The following is a 21,307-nucleotide window of genomic DNA, read 5'->3' on the forward strand; positions in this document are numbered from 1 at the left end:
ACCAGTCCTACAAGAGCTGACAAAATCACACAGTAGAATAAGAACATGGGGTTTTTTTCCCCAAAAAATTCAGCTTCCAGTTTTGCTTTAAATGAACACTCAAAAGTTATGGGTAATTGCAATAAAAGACCGTTAGTCACCACCATCATCTGTTCAACTAATACTTTGACTTTTCAGTCATTATGCTAGCTAATCGAAACCTTTTGTGTAAGGCAGAACAACGAAAACATGCTTCACCTCAAAAGAATAATTCTTTTCTCTAGTTACAAACAGGATGGAAAATTGAACCATTTGCATTTTTGCTCAGTTGTTAGCGAATACTTGCTGACCTCTTGACTTCTAGCTTGGAAAGACAATTTTAATAATTGCAGCATGTTTCCCGGGAACAGGGTGGTTGGTTTGCCTTTTCTATCGCCCCAGGAAGCATACAATCTTCATACTGTTAGTCTTGAAAACCACTCACAAAGGGACAAATTGGAGGCAGTTAGTTCCACCTTTGTCCTGACATTTTCTCTGAGTATTTTTCTGCCTAACAGCTTTCTGTTCCAAAGTAGATGTTCTCTCTTCCATCTCAGTGACCTTGTCACTTAAATTTGAAGGGTCATTTTTATTACTGTTAGATATTCTGACATTTACTGCAGTTCTTACGATATTTTTCCCCTCCATTGCTGCCACTAATTATATTTACATTTCTGTGTCATTTATTGATGTAGTTTTTCCTTTCACTGTTGATGAATACAGGTACAACTAATTGCTATTCCCAAGCAACATAGTTTGTTTTCCAGACCAATTTCAGACCCAACAAAAAATCTCAAAGATTATTCACATACAAGAGGAGGCGAAGGAAGGTCAGGGAGCAGGAATGGTGAGTTTCATGGCATTAGTTACCAACATAACCCTGCTCATAACACGACCTTTACAACATTTTAGCTAAGTGGGACAGACTGGCTGAAGGTTAGTCAGTTCCCGTCACCCAGAATTTAGCAGACAGGTAAAAAAAGTAATTTTTCATACTAATGTGAAGACACAAAAGCTGTATATCTGAATAACAGCAGATGGAAACAAGCAGCTAATTCTCACTCCAGAAAATACAAGTTGAGATGCTACAGTCGTTTCTCACTCTGTCACAGTGACAAAAGTAGAAGTTAACTTGTGCTGAAAACTAACCAGAAGGTTTTGGTTTTTAAGTCTTTCAGCCAAGACAGGGGGTATAGCTACCAGAGTCCAAATTAGTCCTGTTTCAGCCCACTCAGGAACAGGTGGGAGGCTCAGTGTTGATTTTACGGAACAAGTTTCTGAAGGACAAGTTTAAACAATGATCGTGGGCCATTACACTTAAACAACCTCTCCTCAGTATGTATACTGCTGCTCTCACCCTTGTGCTTCAAACTAAGACAGCAGGGGCTGTTGCTTAGCAGACCATTTATGAAGAAAGTGTCCTGCAAGGCAGCAGGTGTGCCCATTACTGACAGGATATTCTTCATCTTACTCTCTGCAAGGCAGCTTGGAAACCTGCAACACAGAGGTGATTTGTTCATGTTGCAGTGTAGGGAAGATGGATAAAACCCAGGCATTTTCACGGCTGAAAGATGAGCTATCCAAATTTCAAGTATAAGGAAAATTAATCATGCCAATGGGAGAATTTACAGAAACCATAGTTTCATGATTTAGTTTAGAGTGCCCTTATTTATTCTCTTAGCTCTTTTGTATGCTTTCTGGTATCACTTCTTTCTATCTCCCATTATCTTTGCCCAAGGTGAAAACCAATGCTCCTTTGCACAGGCACATTAAATGTTAAAGCAACCTGCCTGAAAATGCTGCTGCTCATAAGGTTCCTCCCACATTTCCACATTCCCACACGTTTCAGATCTCTTCCTATACTAATTCAGACGGTGGGGCTTACTCAGCGTTAACATCGCAATGTGTATCAAAACACAGAGACACTGAACATTACTATCACAGCTGATTTGTGGCAGTCCTTAGACACCAAGGGAAACCCGGAGAGGTGCATCCCAACAGCTAGGTTCATTCTGGGGGCTTTTGGGAGCGGACAACGCTGGGAGCGGTTTTATCTCTAGGATTCTCCTCCGGGATGAAATAGAGCTGCACCACGGCATCTCCTAAAGCCTTGCTCTCCGCTTGCACCTAAGTCTTCTGAGGAGAGTCTGGGGCAGGACGTCTCTCTGTCCGGAGGAGGACTGACCCCACAAACCCCAACGCCACCAGGGCAGGGGCTTTGGGCGCGGGGGGGCTGTGCAGAGGGAGCGCAGTCCCGACTTTCCGAAGCGGGGTCCAGTGCCCGCGGGGAAAAGGCCCCTGCCGAGGGTGCCGCGGGGGCTTCCAGAGCCGGTCCCCTCCGCCTGGGAAGGGAACCGGATGGCGGCAGCGAAACTGTGGTAGCTATCAGGCCGGGGGAACCCCCGAGACCCCAGCTCCCAAAAGCACATCCCCCGTGCACGTACTCACGGCTGCTGCGGGGCTGGCCGAGGAGGAGGAGGAAGAGGAGGAAGGGCCGGTGTCCCTTGCTGCCGCTAGCTCTCCGCCCGCTGGGTCCATCCCTTCACTCCCCGCCCCTCCCCCTTCCCCGCGTTTTGGGGTTCGAGCCCCCACTCCTGAGCTCTCGCGTTCCCGCGGTTACGCGTGGGAGGAAACGGCGGGGCTGCCGGCAGGGGCGCGCTCCCGCCTCACCGGAGCGGCCGGCAGAGGAGAGCGGGGCTCAGGGCAGAGCGGGGCTCAGAGCAGAGAAGGGTAGAGAGGAGAGAGCGGTAGAGAGCAGAGCGGGGCTCAGGGCAGAGCAGAGCGGGGCTCAGGGCAGAGCAGAGCGGGGCAGGGAGCAGAGCGGGGCTCGCTCAGGGCAGAGCGGGGCTCAGGGCAGAGCGGGGCTCAGAGCAGAGCGGGGCAGGGAGCAGAGCGGGGCTCAGGGCAGAGCGGGGCAGGGAGCAGAGCGGGACTCAGGGCAGAGCGGGGCTCAGAGCAGAGCGGGGCAGGGAGCAGAGCGGGGCTCAGGGCAGAGCGGGGCTCAGGGCAGAGCGGGGCTCAGAGCAGAGCGGGGCAGGGAGCAGAGCGGGGCTCAGGGCAGAGCGGGGCTCAGGGCAGAGCGGGGCAGGGAGCAGAGCGGGGCTCAGGGCAGAGCGGGGCTCAGGGCATAACGGGGCTCAGAGCGGACCTGGGCGCAGCGGACGGCAGCAGCGACCGACAGGAGCCGACCTCTGCTCCTGCTTTTCCTCAGACCCGGCTCCCCCTCCGGCTGCAGCCGTGCCAGCCGTCGGGGCTCTCCGTGCTTCACTGCCAGAGAAACTTCAGCCACTTGCCGCGCAGTTCCCATCCTCTGCCCTGGGCGGCCGCCTCGGTGAAAGGAAGTGGTCCTTTGCAAGCCATCAGGATGGCGAGGACCATGAGACCCGACAACATTAACCCCCGGACCGGGATGGTGGTGGCTCTGGTCAGCGTCTTCCTGGTGTTCGGTTTCATGTTCACCGTGTCCGGCATGAAGGGGGAGACCTTGGGGGACATCCCGCTTCTGGCCATTGGGCCAGCCATCTGCCTGCCAGGCATAGCCGCTATTGCCCTCACCAAAAAGACCGACGGCTGCACCAAATGGCCCAAGAAAAACAAGTGCTCATGCTACAAGCAAGTCAGGGACCGGGATGTCTTGAGGCTGCTGAGAACCCCTTCAGACCTGGAGTCTGGAAGGATGAGATGCAAGAGGCTGTCGAAGAAGGCATACCAGAAGAACAAGAGAGTGCTGCGGGGCAAGGACTCTGTGTCTGTCTGCACCACCACTACTGCCGCCATGGGAGAGTGCAGGAGCTTCAACAGAAAAGTGGAGGAGGAGGAGATGCTGAGCTACCTGGAGACATGTTACCCAGAGATGCCGGGGAATGTGCTAGTGAGAGATGGAGCAGTGTACAGTGCCTTGGAAAAGGAGAGCTCTTCTCTCACCAGGGACAGCACTGCTTGCCCAGACATTGAAGACATTTTTGTTGCTCCTAAAGACAGTATCATAGTCTGCTCTTACAAGGAAAACAGCCCTTATGACAAATACTGTTGTTACATAAACCCTACTGAAGTCAACTCAGACCAAGAGACAATAGTGTGAAAGACGCATACTTTATATATATGTATGTATACAAAACCAACAACTTCAACTTCGTGATAGGGGATAATATAGCTTACAGGACTGCATGGGACAATCCTGATACTGTTACAGTTTAACGTGATATGTGACTGATACTCAAACCTTGTGTGCCTGAAATGCTCTTTCTGTAAGTAAAAAAGCATGTTTAAAGGTTAAAGAATACAATTTTTCATTTTGGAAACAGGAAATTACATTTTAATTTTATTTTCTCCCTTTCCCTCCCTTTTGTTTTCCTTCTGCCTGTTGTACCCAAGCCCATAGACACACTGGCATGAGGGCAGCAGTGGCCATCAGCTGAGATCAAGAGCTGAATCTGATTTCTGGAGCTGTCTGTAGGGAACTATGTAGTTCTACATGGCTGAATGAGTCTCAGCCATAGCATGACTTCACTTTGTGAGGGATTGAGAGATGTCAGCATGCACTCCAACAGCTGACTGATGTTACGGAGTGTAGAAAGGATTTGTCTCCCTTCTTCCTGGCAAGATTTTATTCTGCTTCAACAAATTGATGTACTGACCCTGTGTAGGCTCTTCTGAAAGTCTCCTAGCATCCAGATAGGCTTCAGGGAGTTTTCAAAGGCTAATCCATCATAAATAGCATGCAAGGTACAGGTTTTAGCTTCATTCCCCACTGGTATTGAGTTCTCTGAAATGTTTCTAACACTTCTGGATTTCACAGTTGTACTTGACAAGAAGATTACAACATGATCAAGACACATTTCTTGCAGAGACTAGGAGCAGATGCCAGTGGATGCAGGTCTTAAAAATATACCTCAGTACCTCTAAAGTCATTTAGAGGATAGACTTCTGTGGGTTGTGTTCAGAGCTGAATCTGACTCCTCAAAAAATGTCACTTTTATATGCCTTTTTAAAAATGCCAGATCTTTCTCTATGGGTGATAAATAGTTACAGTCCACTCAGGCTTCTCAAAGCCATACTTTTGCTGGTGGGAGGCAACAGAGGACATGGGTGACAGATGTTTTTGTTCACAGTTTATGGATACGTGCAAGAGAAGTATGAAGTGAGTAGTGAGGATTAACCATTTAAAATCTGAACCTGTAACTTACATACAGAAAAAACCCAAATCCTGGGTATTCTGTCCAACAGTAAATTACGTGGTTTTGTACACGACTTTTATAAAAACCTTACCTGGCCTCTACTACATAGGTAACAGAGATGTGGTAGAGTAAAACATAAATGTTAAGCAGCTACACTAAGGGTTAAACTCTTAGGCTAACAGTTACTAAACCATACAGTAACTTGCTAGCATGTCACAAAGTCCCAGTTCTTATAACTAAACCCTCACAACTCCAGAATGTTCCTCTGTGATGGGAGTAGTAATAACTGTTCTTGCCTAGTTGGCTTTTAGTCAACCCTAATTTGCATCAGACAGGCGTATTGAATTACCAGGGCAGGAAAGAAGAAAAACAGCCTCTTTTGTAGCAACCTCAGCTGTTCTGTAGAAAGCGGCAAGGATTTTCCACTAAAATGAACTATTCCAAGCTGCCCATGGAATCTTTTGGGAAGTGAATGGAAACTTTATGCATTCACCAGTGTGTTTGTTTATTTGGAAACTTAAGCCAAATAATCACAAAGAATCAGCTTCCATAGAGGTTTCCAGAAAGACAACTTTTTACATAAGGTAACCTGGTTTCTTTCAGACCAAAAAAGATGTTAATGCTTTGGCCAGGCTCTGGTGGCAATTAGAAAATTAGAAAAATAGTCTGAGTCAGGTAAGGCCTCTCAATAAGTGGCTACAGTGCTTTGGGAATAAATAAACACTACACTCTGTACAGTCCAAGTTTCATCCACTGAGCAAAGGAGTTACAGACCCTCTCCCTGACATGTTCACTCCACTTCCCACTACCACATAAAAGCACTTTATTATTGTCTGGCAGGTTGTCTCCTGCAGGCTTAGTCACTGCAGGACCCTATTCTGCAATGTACAGAGCAGCTTTTTGATAACACTGGGAAGTCTTACTTCGTGACCTCTGAAGTCAACAGCTAAAATATTGCTGATGAACGTGGTGGGGATTAGGGTCTTTCATCACTTTCTTCCCAAGAGAAGCAGGTGAAGGTCTCAGCGTGTGCCAAGGGGTGCTCAGCATCCCTGGAGATCAGACACTCCATGAGAAAACAGACTACCAGGTAGCTGCATTACTGCCTTTGCCAGGGTTGTCAGCAATCGCTCTCCTTGCATAAGAGAGCAAAGCGTCAGCCCGCTGGGAACCTAGATTTGTACAGTTCTGCAAATATATATAGGAAGAGGTCAAGTTTTTCCATTTTGTCTGGGATTAGATGTTCTCTTTCAAGAGTTATGTGGAGTTTTACAAGGTAAGGCAGCAAACTCTAGTGACAAATGGAATGGTAAATATATAACTTGAGATATAGCCACTCCACAATCTCAGTCATGTGCTTCATTCCATTCTTAGTATCAAAACAAGAGAATGTTTGTGCTAAAGCAAAGTTTAATGAGAGTGAAAATTTCCCACAATATAGAAAGAGATATAAAAAATGTATGTTCAAAAAATGATATTTACAGGCAATGTACTTCCTCCATTCAGTTAGCTGGGTAAGATTTCATAACAAAATGTAAGTTTAAGTGATATTTCTAGGCTAATCCATCATAATCCACAGAAGTTTTCACTGAACATCTGTGAAGTTGAAGTTAAATATATTCTTACTGCCTCTGAAATCTTTCTCTACTTTTCCTTTCTTTCTTTCGTAGTTAAGCAGAAATTGAAATAGACCAACAGAAAAAAAAAAATGTTTGGCCATTTAAAAGTAAAGATTTTTTTGTGTGTGGCTTATTTTGGAAGTAAAGTGACCAGCAGCATCTTCAACCTTTTTAGGCAGATACCATGCCTAGGGTAAAGAATTACTGGGGCTTTATTTTCATTCAGCTCGTATGGTTCCTTCTGATGGCCACTAGAACCTTTAGTACCGGTGTTGATCTTGACACATGTAGGCATAATCACATTGCTTTTCAGAGGCAGCTTCTAGTCCCGGGTTTGAATATGGCTTTAGGATACCACAGCCTGGGGTGTGATTCCAAGCCATGACCTGGACGGGAGAGCTTGTTTCTGTCCTTGGTACCTTTAAAACATCTCTGGGGCAAAATCCCACTTCTCAATGGTATCCTCCAAACAATTAGTGCAGCTGTAGTGGAGCTGTTTGTGAGCTCATTGAAGTCAACTGCCACATGCTGCTTGGTCTTACAGTATGGGTGGTAGGGCACATGTTAGCATTTGAAGAAAAACAGTAATTTGTACATTCAGAGAAGGTCCCTAAGATACATAAAATTCATTTTTAGAGTAGCATTATTCACAGTGTTACACTGGAGTTTACCTTTTAAGAAAAAACGTAATACACAGATCAGCTGTACACACGGCAACTTTTTGTTGTTTTGTTTAAATTTCTGTTGTCATAAATACCATTTTTATAGTCATACACACTGATCATTGCACAGCTTTTAACAGAAAGTTAGCAGTTTTGAACAGTGTTCAAATTTTTTCTCCTGGAGCACTAAATAATAGCTGGTCCTTTCTGCCTGGATCCAAAGGAGTGGGAGGTGAGTGTGCTCTGGGTGTGTGTCCCTTGAGACCAATATTGTATTCTTGATCTGTGTTCTGCAGAAATTGAAGTATTTTCACAGGCAGATGCTCCCCATCCAGTCCAGCCTCTCCACAGTTCTGGCTCCAGTTACTATTTATTGTGTTGTAATTAGCAGAGTAAACAGCCACAAAGACCCCCTCTCAGTATTTCTCCTGCTACATACCAGACTGTTTGCAGAGCGAGCTCCTGCTCTTGACCAGGGTAGTAGGATATGAAGGTACATACTTCATCCATCCCAAGTAAACTGTTATGCTGAGACATCCAACTAAATTGCCAGCTCTTGCAGCACAGGCATGGGATTGTGCATCTCTGTATAATACCTTTCATGCCAAAGGTGCTATAGAGGTGGGTTAGAGAGGAGTGACTGTCAGGCCTCAAAGGCGCTTCCAGCCTGATTTTCATGAACGTTTAGGGACTGATCTACTTATATGCAGAGCACAGTCTGTACTCAGAAACTTTAATCGTAACACATTCCCAGTAAAAACATATTGTTAGAGAATGGTTCTGACATGGGGGATTTTCTGAGTCTTGAAATGTTACTGTGAAAGTTGCTAATATCAATAATATTAAAACTTGTAGAGCAGTTTCCTAATGTGTAGACTGGAAAAGTTTTCTTGACACATGGGGCATCAGCTGCAAAGCAGCTCATGCTGAGCCCATTTTGACTCTGCAGCCAGACTGAACGTGCAGTCCCTACTGGGATGACTGTCAGCAGGTTTGTTACTTCTCTGGTGCTACGGACCCTTGGGAACCTACAATTCACTTTTAATGCTCTCTGGCAAACTTTTGTCAGTAAGCATTACCTTTAATTTATCAGTTCTCTCAGTGAAGGAATCCAGACCCTGTATGTCTTTATCAGGCAAGGAGATCCAACTATCATTGTGTTTTAAATCATGGTTCATCTTCTGTTTAGAATAGTTGCATGGATTAGCTCTGACTATGCTATTGTGAAAGGCACACAGAAGTGTTCATGCTTAATGTTTTTACTTACAAACACTGCACCATATATTCGTTTGAGATCTGTTCAGATGACCCCTCTGTCTTTCCAATACCCCACTCAAATTTTCTGCCTCAATCCTATTGTTGCAAAATTCTTCCGTCCTTTAGGAGAATTTCTCTAAGAACTCCACAGTGGCTCTTTAAGGAGTGAAAATTCTTCCAAGAGGATACACAGATTTTGATGTCCCAGGACTGTGTTTCATTTTAATAGCATCATTTAGACTCATGCATGCTCATTGGAAGGTTTCAGTCACTAGGGTTCCCAACAAATTCTACAAAAGCCACTCTCTCAAATTTCAAACTGGTTGGTTTACGTCTCAACATCAGAAGGTGCATTTTAGCAAATTTTAAATTGGGAGGAGAGAGAATTTTCCCCTATTTTCTTTGCAAGAACATTGGATTGCATATAATTTTATATTTGAATTCCAATTTAGAAAGTAATAATGTACAATCCAATGTTTTACATTGACTGGTGTGAAGTAGGGGAAAATTCAGACAGGAATTAGGAGGACAGATTACTCATTATCTGAAAAGCAGATCATACTCAGAGAGAAAATAATCAGAATAATCTTGCATAGCCTGATCTTTTTACTGGTCCACTATAACAGCCTGCCATGACATAGCACAAGAAGTACACTCTTAAGAAATCAAAGGCTCTTACTGTTGAGGTCAATTCAGACAGAAGGTCTATTAATAACTTTTAGGGGTCTGAGTGGGGTGGGAGAGAGAGATGTCTTACATGCTAGGGAACCTCATACCAACCTCTTCTTCACATACAGATCTTCACGAGACCCTGCGTCCTCTGACTGCACAGTCAGGCTCAACACTCATAATATGCCCTTGCACTGTTTGCAAAGAACACCAGGGCTTTTTTCTTTTTTGATAAATTAAATAAAATATTTTTTTCTTATTTGACTGTTTAGCTGCAGAAATAAATAAATAACTTTTCTGTTTACACAAAAAGAACCATGGAACTGGAAACCCGCTGCACATATTGATACCAAGGTAAATAAAAGATGTTTGCTATCTATCTAGGGGATAAAGACTAACTTTTTGGTGGCAAAACAGTGTCTTTTTAAAGCACCAATGGTCTGAATAGAACCTAGTAACTTTTACACCTGGAAATACATTAACCATTTTTTTTACTTATTGGTACTTTTTTATAAATATTGTGGTTGTTCAATCTATTCCTCAACATTCAAACTGAAACAATATAGTGAAACTTTATCTATCTAATTAAAGATTTTCTTAAGTCAGTTTTTGCATTGTGTGATTTATTTAGTGTGCCTGCATCTCTACCTGTATGCAGATGGAGCTGCAATAAACAATAACCAAAATACACAATCTTTTAATAAAATCACTCATCATTAATACAGTATTAGCATCCTCTGCACTACTTTGCATGACTGCAAACAGTGAATGGTCACTGAGGGAAAAACTGAGTTGAACTATAAAGTACATACCACCTTCAGTTCTTCAGCTCTGTTATTACAACTGCTTCCCTATATTCTGGTAGGGATATAATTTTGAAGGAAAGGAGGAACACATCAAATATTTATCTGTATAAAGTGCCATTTTAGAAAAGAATACTTGCTAGATTACCTGACCAGCTCCACATTTAGGATGTGAACTTCTGGATTTTGGGCATCCCACAGATGAACACTGTGCTGATTACTATACCTCATCTTTACAAGCCAGTAAATGCTTTCCTGCAGTGCCAAGGTTACCAGGACTTTATTCAGCAGCTACAGTGTTAGCCACAATAAGCTTCCTTGCTATATTTCCTGAGCAGTTAGAGATACCAGAGCTATAACAGGACCCTGGAGATCTGAATTTGCAGTAACATCAGTGGCAATTGCCACCCCACACAAGGATACAGATATACAGTGGTGAAATGGGACAGCATTTTGTTTTGCAGGTGCTCTTGTATAAAGACCATCTGCTCTTGTGTATGAAGTTGTCTGCAGAGCACCACTGTGTTCCCTTGGTGTGTTCAAAAACTGATGCTTGCAGAGTACAAACCTGAGGTGATGATTGTCAACAACTTCATGTCCTTATACCAGATACTGATTTGCATTAACCTCTCCTTATACAGTTTTATTTATAGCCGGACATATTTTACACATATAAGAATATCTAATTCTCTCAAATATATATATTATATGGATACATTATTATACATATGTATGCCTGTGTGGCCACACCAGTACATGAAAAAAATACCTCTGCAGCTATCCACCCCAGGAGGTAAAAGCAAAGCACATCTCACAAGTTTCATGCTGCAACCACCTTTGCTGAATTTGCTGTGTCATATAATCTCTAATGATTGCTACATTGTTTCTAACTTCTCGTAAAAATCTGTGTAACCAAATAAATGTTCCTGAAACTCGCCTATGGTTTCAGTAGCTGACAATGAAATATAGCTGTAGCTGCTGAATACATCTAACAAAATGCCTGAGATGATACATCTTAAATACTTGCCAGTTAACTGAGGACACTTCTGTTTGCATCTACAGCATTCATTAGCTTGTACTTCTGTCTTCTGGAGGAAGAACAGCTGTATCATCACAGCCATCAGACAAACTGACATTCCTAAGGACTTCTGCTTGAAATCTCAGGAAAGATATCACAGATTCAACAGTCCTTAGAAAAGCATCTAGTTCTCGTTCTGGTGATGCTCTGAGGAGAGGATCTAGGTATAACAAGAAAACAGAGGCAGGCTGACACTGGTGTTCTTCAAGATGTACCTGTTTTGTAGATAACCACCAGATTCTAAGCCTCTCGCAGTCAGCAAGACTCTATTATCTTCAGCAAAGTTTGAATACTGCCTAAGGACATGTCAGTGGTGAAGGCTGCCAATCAATCAGCCTGCTAATGGTCACTTATCACTCATTGCTATTTAGATGACTTTAAACTCAGAAAACACCTGTTTTAAAGCATTTAATTCTAAAATCAACACTAAAATAAAGCAAAAGAGTTAAAACTGAAGTACTGCTACAGATGAACATAGAACAAAGCACATGCTTTTATATTCACACTTCATAAAAGACCCTATGATACACACCTTTCTAATAAAAATGTAAAAATACTAACTCATTAAAAGAATAATGTAAACCATATTATACATCATGCAGCACTATAATAGAGCAGAGGGTTTTGTGATATCTGGGCAGCATTTGGGTAAAGGAAATGGTTGTATTAAAGGACATCTCTGGGCTCTGGATAACTTAAAGTTTTATTTTGCTAAGATTACAAATAACACAGCTGTACTGTAGCTGTATTGTACCATGTACTAATATGAAATTCAAATAGAGAAAGGAACCTTTTAAGTTTAGAAAACAATGTGAAACCATTTAAAATTTTCGATTTTAAAAAGTCTGACTGACTTTATTTTAGGATCTGATGTTAAAAGGTACAGCTATGTGTAAATCCCTTGCTGAGATTCTGGTCCCATTCAAGTGACAGTATTCCCACAGACTAAGAATTTCACTCAGAATGTTCTATATTTTTCTGTGGATTTAAAAGAAACTTTCCACAATCCAGAAAAATTTAGCTTTCTACCTCTATTAATTATCTCTGAAAAACCTAAAGTTACCATAGCACAAGCTGAAGGACTGTAATTTGATTTTCCTATTACTATCACACAGCACATATTCAGCATTAAAAGTATGCTAGCTACATGGGAACATGGACAACTATTCAGCTACTGGTTTAAGCTACATAAATTTATACCAGAAAAATTGCATCTACATCTGTGGTTTTGTACTTGCACTTAGGATCAGGGACAGGATGAAGGGTAAGGAAGCAGAATAAGGAGGAGTAAATGCTGCTTTGTCTCTCTTAGTCCTTCCTTTAGACCTCATCCCAGTTAGCTTTGACCAGTTCAGCTCACAATACAGTGGAACTGCTATGACTGTTGGTATAATTTCTTGCTGTATCTCAAGTATCTGATTCTGTCAGACTGATCGTTAATCAGGTCAACTGAAACTGACTAAACTCCTCAAAACACATTAGCCTTGAAAGGTAATCTGTTGTGATAAATAAAAACCTAAAAAGTATAAACAGGGTCCATTGTACACATACTTTGTCTTTAAAGAAAGTCAACACCAGCAGTGCTTACAGAATCATGCTTATCAACAGATTACTCAGCTTGTAGTGAGAGGTCTACAGGAAATGCTTGCTCAGGAATGACCTTTCCTAAACTGTGTCCTAAATTATGCAGTGACTCAGAGGGCTGCCTGATTTCACAGTCAGACAGACAGCAATAGGAGGTTCACCACTGCTTTAGTCAAAAGCAACTTCTTAATATAAATAAACATTAAGACAGTTTTTCAGAGAAATTCCAGAGCAGCCAAAGACAAGAGCAGCTGTAAAGTACTCTCTGCTGTTTAACAGTATGTAATGCCCTTCATTTCTCTCCCAAGATTTTCAGATCTCTGTACCAAGATGGCAGGTATTACTAAGTGTTGACTCTATGGAAATACCTGACTTTCTTCTTCGTTGTTCTTTCTATGCTCCAGGCAATGGACATGAAACAGACACAGGAGCACAAATTCCTGTTCCAATTTGTACCCACTATGACTGCACTGCTTCATCCTCCTCTTCCAATGGGCCTTGCTTTCTCACACAATACACATCTCATTTTTCCCATTCACAGCGCAAAACCAATCACAATCACAAAGTTTCTCATGTCACTAAATAGCAATAATTCCTTCTTTCCTGTGGGAGCACTTTACAGGCTGGAATGTCCAGCCAGCTAGTTTTGAAGTGATGGAGGCTGCTGTCAGGGGATTACCCAGCAAAACCATACCAAGTAACACTGGGAGCTACTTTCTGCCCTAGCAGCTGGTGAACCATTCTTATGTATCATTCCTTGAGATAAGTTTTTGCTTTTTTGTATTTTTCCTGCCACTGGTGGAAAAAAGATACCTGCGAATAAAATCTGAGCTAATATACCCACAAGGCCAAAGAGGCATCTATCTCTTTCCTTACTTTCTAAAAAAGTGACCTAACAGACTGAAAGCAGGGTGGATGCTGGGGTTAGAGAGTGGCTAGTAAGCAGGACTTGAGAGAGGATCGCTGGGAAGGACACCTGGTATCAAACTAAGCAAAGCTCTGTTGGGGTCCTGACGAGTCACAGACGTGCTGGTGACTGCCTTCCGGGTGGCAGAGGCTTTCTTACCTTCCAGCCAGTATGTTACCATGTCTCCTTTCCCCTAAGGAAGAAAATGAGTCATGGGGTTATAATATTACCCGTCATCTATGTAATAATCTTATTACAATTCACATAAAGTCTCCAAAAGAGGCTGATGTGCCTGTTAGCCATTTTACATACAGGAAAACTGACACATGAAACTGAGTTGACAGTAGCAGCACTACCAACTAAAACAGTTCTTCGAAGTCCCATCCAAAACTGGGTCCAGAAGGATGGTCATCCTATTATGAAACTCTTATGAAGATTTCAAACAGTTATGACAAAGTGACTTGCCACACAGTAGTTCCAAGTTTGGCTGCGTACTTCAGCTCTGAATTATCAGGGTTATACCATGAAAAAAGCCAATAAAATTAGTCCTGATATAAAACTTGGGCCTGCTCTTCAGGGATAGGAAATAGTCTAACCCAAGGGCTCTGAGACATAGAAGACTGCATGGGTTAAAATTCAGGGACTCCAGAGTACTTTTCACACTCTCCTCTCTGAAAAGCTGAATATAAATGTTGCATACACACCTTGACTTGTAAATTTCCACGACATACTAACACATACTCTCCAATCTGCTCCAACAGCTGGTATGTGCTTGAACTGCACTGTATTTTAAGAGCTGGAAAGAGAGACAGTTGTCATATTATTGCAACAGTTTAAAAATCTGAGACAGGCCTAGCCCCCTCCGTGTGCCAAAGGCTTCAAGACTCCATTAATGAACTCCCCCTTGCTTTTGTTATGTGTTTGCTGTCCTTGCTGTTATTTGAAATGTTCACACACAAGTATCCTGGCCTATTTGTGAGAGCATCTCAGGACAAATACACAGCTGTCAACAAATACTATTCTTTACATCCTGCATCTAATATTATTTGTCTACTTTTCACAGCTGCCTGGCTGGAGTTTTCATCTTGCAAAGAAAACCATATGTAACCACTTGGGGCTTTTTTGCCTATAACATTCTGTGACACAGAGTAAATCATTATGTTTCTTTGTTTTAAAAATATCACAAGTTTCAATATAGCCAGATACATACTTCTGAAATATTCTTTCCAGTAGGTGTGTGATCTTTTAATTGGTCATGCTGCTTGGGACCAAGACACTAGCACTCAGATTCCAGCTGGCAGCAATTTAACTTACATTGCTAGTAATTATTTATTTTAAAGTTACCATCTTATAGTTAAAACACGTTAATGCAATTTGAGATCCTCAGATGTGCATGGCTAGAGAAAGAAGACAAAGGCTTAAAAGAGAAAAAGCTCTGCCTTTATACTTATGTTTATAGTGTTGATGCACCATATGAGAAATAGATTGGCATATAGAACAAAAGATGAAATATGGAGAATGATAGTAGCAGATTTTGAATGCATTAGTTTTAAACCAGTTCAGATGAGATGATACAAGGGGCTTGAAAGGAGGAGGAGATGGCTAAAGATGAAGCTTGCTAACTGAACATGGAGCTCTGTTATCTCCTAGGAAAAGGTGAAAGTGAGGATATCTCCACAGTTTAATCTCTAGAGATTTCTGTCTAATCACTTTGCTGGCGGACACATATATGATTCTCTATACTGCTTGAAGACAGCTACAGCTCCCATGGTGTCCTACCATCTCTTATGTTCTCCATTAGAGGAAATTATCAGTGAAAAGGAGGAGTCACAAAAAAAAATATTAATATAAAAAAATATTAATAAATTCAGCTGGATTCCAAGGAGGAATAGAAACAGTGAACAGCCCCACTTCTCATTTTATTTGAGGCTCACGGGGTTTTTTTGTTTGTTTGTTTGGGGGTTTTTTGGGGTTTTTTTTGTTTTTTTGTTTGTTTGTTTGTTTTTAGAATACTTCAAGACATGAAAATCCCTTTTTGAGATTTGGGGAATGAGGGGATCTTTTTACAAAGGCTGTAGAGAATATCACTGGCATAATTTTCTAATAGGCAGACTTGACCAGAAATCAACACCCTCCTTACAGGATTTGCAGTCATTTAAACAGCACAGGAATCAAAACTCAGAATAACATTTTTCCATAACTCATTTAGGGATAGTCAAAACCACACCTGCAGTTTGCTCATCATTACCTTCACTGGTAGATTCCATCCTGGAAGCTGTGTTCACAGTATCTCCAAATAAACAATACCGTGGCATTTTGGTCCCAACAACTCCAGCTACAACTGCCCCTGTTAAACAAACAAACAAAAAAAAAAAAAGGCAAGACATTTGCTGCTATAAGTCACATAATCAGTCATAAAGTATCATGGCTGCATCCCACATTAGTTTATATCTCATTCATTAACAAGATAAAAATGTCAGAATTGTCTTCTATGAGTTATACCTCTGATTTTAGAAGGCTCCCATGGGGGAAATTGCAAAAGGGCCTCAAAAGAGGATGGTGGAGAAAGTGATGATGGGATGTAGGTAGTGTGCATGAATTAAGCAACCTTCAGATCCATGTTTCAACATGACAACAGGATATTTTGAGGGGCAGTGAGATAAGAATGCTGCCAATAGCAGCTGTGTACACAATGCTTACTAATCACATAGAAGAGCAAGAACAGGAAGTAATCTGCTGATGATAATGGCAGAAAATGAGCATTTTGATTCCTTCGTGTCATCCACAGGGACTTTTAAATGTAGATACGATCTCCTGCTGAAACAATGTAAGCCACTCAATTTGCAGATGCTGTGCTGCACAGCACACACCCAGCTCTGACTGTCTATCAAGGATTTGCAATCACACATCAGCTTAGATCAGGGAGCTGAGTGAGTGAAGAATAGATCAAAAAGCTAAGAAGCAGCTCAAAGTTCTGAGAGAACAGTTGAAAAGGACAATTAACAGACTCAGAATGGAAGTCCTCACTGAAATCAACAAAGGCACTGGGGCCATGTCATGTTTCCAATGCTGTATTTTGTGTTGTGTTGCCAACATTTGAGTTATCCAGTAATTTATTCTGTTGGAACAAATTCTGTTAGAATAAACTACTGTGAGGAGTTCCGTCCCCTGCCATGAAATTAACTTAATTTTTAATGGAGAGGAAATGCCACTCCAGAAACATTTGTTAAACCAGAGAAGGACTCTTGCAGCCCTCTCAACATACCTGAATGGATTCCTGCTCTTATCTTTAGGAGGGTGTTAGGCTTGTGCGGAATCTTAAAAGTCTTGCAGACATCCAGAAGGTCTAAAGCCATGCTTGCGATCTCACCAGCATGAAGGATCCCATTCTCTTTGGGTACTCCTGATACCACCATATCTTAATACAACAATGCAACTGTATTAACGTTTGGCATTACACACAGATTTACCAAAAGATGCTGCCTAAGCTAGAAAAAATAAAGTCCTTTTCCCTCATATGCTGTGGCAAAGTTTTGCCTGCTGAGAAAGCCAGAACCAAATGAAGGAGGGGGCAACAGCTCACATGTGTAATTAATTATGACAAATGGCTGAGGGAACTGGGTTGTTTAGTCTGGAGAAGAGAAGGCTCAGCAGGCACCTTATCACTTTCTACAACTACCTTAAAGGAGGATGAAGTGAAGAAGCTCCTGGTCTCTTCTCCCATGTAACAAGTGATAGGACAAGAAGCAATGGCCTCAAGCTGTGCCATCCTAGACTGGATGCTAGGAAAAGTTTCTTCACCAAGAGGGTGATCAGAGTTTGGAACAGGCTTTCCAGGGAAGCAGTGGCATCACTGTCCCTGGAAGTGTTCAAATCTGTTTAGAGGAGGCCCTCAGTGACCTGGTTTAGTGGTGGACCTGGCAGTCCTGGGGTAACGGTTGAACTTGCCCTTAAAGGCCTTTTCCAACCTAGTTGATTCTACGGTTCTATGATTCTACACTAGCTCTGAAGAATGTAGGATTTCCTTCATACTTAAGGAACTTACATAAGATTTATTCCCTTCTATCATTTCTTTCTCCCTCGCTCCATTGAGGGTGCTTGAAGTGGGACAGGTAGTGGGAAGTGACTGCTCAACACCTTTTGTCTTTGGACAGATATTATAAAGGGAGAAAATAATTCCCACTAAGCATTTTCCTGTGCTTCCTGCACTGACTTTTACTGTGTAGAACAAGAAATAGATAACTTCAGAATCCCTTGGGTGCATTTTTTTCAGGAATTTTACGCTCCAGAAAACGTTCAACCTTACCACAGGAAAAAAAAAAAAAAAAAACCCAAAAAAAACCAAACAAAAAAAAAAAAAAAAACCAACCACAAAACCCAACAAAAACTGGGTGGTTTTTTTTTTTCTTTTCACATCTCTTGTAGGATTTCTTGCCTGTCTCATCCAAAAACTTCTAGACTCTGCTAGGTTTTTGATTAAACTTAGTTTTAATGGTAGTCAATACCCAGCAGATTCCCATGGTAGCAAATAGAAAGAAATCTTCTTAAAAGTCCAAACAGAACAGGCAGCCAAGCCCCTACAGAATATTAAGAAAGAGAAAGTTGTCATGGTCTTTGTCATAAAGCTTATGGAATGGCATCTATGGTCCCATGTAGAAAGTGAATTTTTCAGTTGTGATACTGTGAAACATAAGTTGCCAACTGGAATTAATCTGTTGCCAAGATTTAAAGTCAGACATTACAGGTCATTGGAACTAAATAAAAAACAGAAGTTGTTTAGTCAACTCATTTGTCCCATCCACAACATTTATCAATTGTAGAAATTATGAAAGGTATGCATGAAAATGTTCCTGCAGTTTGTTAGGGGTCTGTGAGGACTTCTCCCCCAGCTGTTTTGTATGGTCTTCACAGTGGTAATAAACTTTCCAAATCTCTTTCATCTGTTCTACCTTGACATCAAATCAGTCTCTATTCTGATGAAATAAATACCCATGCCCCATTATTGTCCACAGCTCAAGGAACTTACAGGCATCTCCTATTGTCTCCACCTTATAGACATCATAGTTATCTATGATTTCATCAAAAGTGGTATAGAGCTTGTTCAAGAGATCTACCACTTGGTAAGGTGTGCTGCTGCTGGACAGCTGAGTGAAGCCAACAATGTCACTGTTAAAACACAACAAAAAGAACTTATCAACTATTTTAACCATTGCAGATTGGTAATCTCAAACACACAGTAATAATTTGTCAGTGGAATTACATCTTTTTCAGTGGCTCTTTCACTAAGGATCTTACAGAATAGTTTTGTCTTCAGAAATGTACTTAAATGGAAAACAGACTCCTTCCATTTAAAAGGACTGACTGACCTAAGTCTTTTTGCTTACAAATGCAGGAAACCACTTCTTACAGATAGACTTTAATCTATGACGGACTAAGTTGTCTTCAATTTTGGGTTATGTACCACTGAAAAAAGAGAGTTTTATAGCTGTTCATTTATGACAAGGGAAGACATGCAATTTATATGTTGTTTCGTGCATACATAACAAGTCGTAGAATGTAAATCCATGTGGAATCTAAGGATAGACACATTTCCTTTACACAGCTAAATACTGGAACCTTTACTTAGACCTGTCTTATGAAATATACATGCATGTGTGTGTAACACTCATAAAATGACATGTTACTGTGTGCTAGAGCCCAACAGCAATCTCATTTTTCACTTAAGTAATTATAATGAAAAATGGAGATGTGAAAATTTTGAAGGACACTCATTTGCAGAGTTAAATGTTGCCACCAGTACAATAAATGGCAGTGTAGGCAGAAATTCTGTACTCAGGTAGGAGCTTCACATCTACTAGGAGTCTAGAAGTCTCTTCAGTAGGAGTAATTTCTAATCCTGTCTTTCATTTTTGTTTACCTGAAAAAGATGGTGGCACTTAAGTAACTTTGAGCTTGTGCATGTTTTCCCTGCCTGAGATCATCTGCTACTTGCTTCGGCAACATACCTGTTGTAGAAAGTAAAATATTGTTACTCTTTTGACGTGGATAAAAACATACAATAAACAGAATACGTTTGTTTGAAGGTATAAAAGCAATGTTTGTAAATGTGAAATATACTGAAGTTGAAAGCACCAAAATCTGCTCTGCTGTAGTGTGAAAATTCACAGTAAATCTCACTGATAAGAAGTCCATATTTTTCAGATGAGCCATAAACTTCAGTTCAAACAAACCAATATCTATACTTTCCAAGCAAGAATAAGGTTAGAATCTAATAGTGTGACTTGGGGTATTACTAACTCTTTCTTTGTCAATTCTTTCCTATTGTTTTCTTTCTGTGTTAAGTTTGTTTACTATCTTTAATCTGACTTTTTTTTATATGTATTTCTCCTATCTTGTGCTTTCACAGCATTTTCCTTTTTTTCTCCTAGATGTTATAACTGTTTCTTTAGGTCTTTTTTCTTGTAGAATTCCAGAACATACACTAACATCAAAAGTAACCTGAGTCCAAAAAGCAGTTTTCCAACATATATAACTGTAACAAAGGACTGCCATGCAAGATCAGAGTAAGATTACTGTAGATTCTGGAGTCATAGGTCTCAGATGAGTGCACTAATCTTCAGGAGGAAATTATCAAAAGCACCTAAATATCTTTCCAGCTTTGCAAGGAACAAGTCTGCTACTACATTGCCAACTAAATGGTATCTAGTAAAGAATCACCTATCAAAGGGTTTCCATTTGTAATTAAACAGTTAAAATCAGATTATTATTAAGAATACCCAATATTTTTGCTATATGACGTACTATACAACAGACGATCAGTCTTCTGTTTTTCATGCATTAAATCCTGGGTTCTCTCAGAAACCAGTATCTCCAGATGTTTGCTATATTTCTCCATCTAAATAACATAGAGAATTACATAAAATAAAATTTTACTAAAACAGGTTCTAGGTGGAGAAAATTTAAACATTTGAATGATTCTGCTTTCAAAACATTCAGATAAGCAAAGGCTCAGGTCTGAGATAGATAATTTTTTCTTACAAATCCAAAGAACAGATTTCTCCCTGGGTAAATTTATGATTCTAGATTTGAGATTGTTGCTTACATGAAAGAGGGTAGAGCCAAATTCCAGGCTTTTCAAAATCTGTTTAAATATTCGGGGTCAAACTGAATGTAGAGACCAAGAGGCAGACATGGATTAAAATATGTTACCAAAACCAAATGTACGGAAGTCTCAATCTTTTATCAAAAGCTCAAAATGTTGTCTCATAAATTATCCTTCTGTGCTGTGTTTTTTGCATCCTTGCTCTGTGTGATGCAACAGACTGTGGAGACAAGACTCTTTTTATGATGAGGTGCTTAAGACACTCTGTTAAAAATCCATCCATAAGCATGCTGTTTGTGGCATTCAAGGATTCTGTTTCCCCAGTACTGTAAGACCAATACGAAGCCACTTGGAAAAGGGAAATATGGTTATGTGTGAGTGCATTAAAACTCAAACATTTTACTGAAGAAACAGAAGTATTAAGCACCCAA

The 21,307-nt window shown here is 41.0% G+C and overlaps 2 protein-coding genes across 2 annotated transcripts in view; one reads left to right on the top strand and one right to left on the bottom strand.

The window, feature by feature from the left end:
* Positions 1-3,257: 3,257 nt before the first annotated feature.
* TMEM215 (transmembrane protein 215) lies at positions 3,258-4,244 on the top strand. Its single transcript, XM_061357746.1, has one exon. The coding sequence runs from the start codon at positions 3,383-3,385 to the stop codon at positions 4,097-4,099; it is 717 nt and encodes a 238-aa protein (XP_061213730.1). The 5' UTR covers positions 3,258-3,382; the 3' UTR covers positions 4,100-4,244.
* An 8,760-nt stretch (positions 4,245-13,004) lies between these two features.
* LOC133214654 (atrial natriuretic peptide receptor 1-like) overlaps positions 13,005-21,307 on the bottom strand; it is a 37,853-nt gene continuing 29,550 nt past the window's right edge. Inside the window, exons 17-23 of the mRNA XM_061357747.1 lie at positions 20,576-20,669; positions 19,692-19,779; positions 18,801-18,940; positions 17,040-17,192; positions 16,023-16,121; positions 14,479-14,570; positions 13,005-13,967 (exon numbers count right to left, since the gene is read on the bottom strand). Of these exons, the coding sequence (XP_061213731.1) occupies positions 13,803-13,967; positions 14,479-14,570; positions 16,023-16,121; positions 17,040-17,192; positions 18,801-18,940; positions 19,692-19,779; positions 20,576-20,669 (831 nt within the window). The 3' untranslated portion in view covers positions 13,005-13,802. The remainder of the gene's footprint in view (positions 13,968-14,478; positions 14,571-16,022; positions 16,122-17,039; positions 17,193-18,800; positions 18,941-19,691; positions 19,780-20,575; positions 20,670-21,307) is intronic.

The sequence above is a fragment of the Neopsephotus bourkii genome, unplaced genomic scaffold, assembly GCF_033783945.1.
Source record: "Neopsephotus bourkii isolate Nb327-2 ecotype Australia unplaced genomic scaffold, CSIRO-AGI_Nbou_v1 NB_919, whole genome shotgun sequence".
Classification (NCBI taxonomy): domain Eukaryota; kingdom Metazoa; phylum Chordata; class Aves; order Psittaciformes; family Psittacidae; genus Neopsephotus; species Neopsephotus bourkii.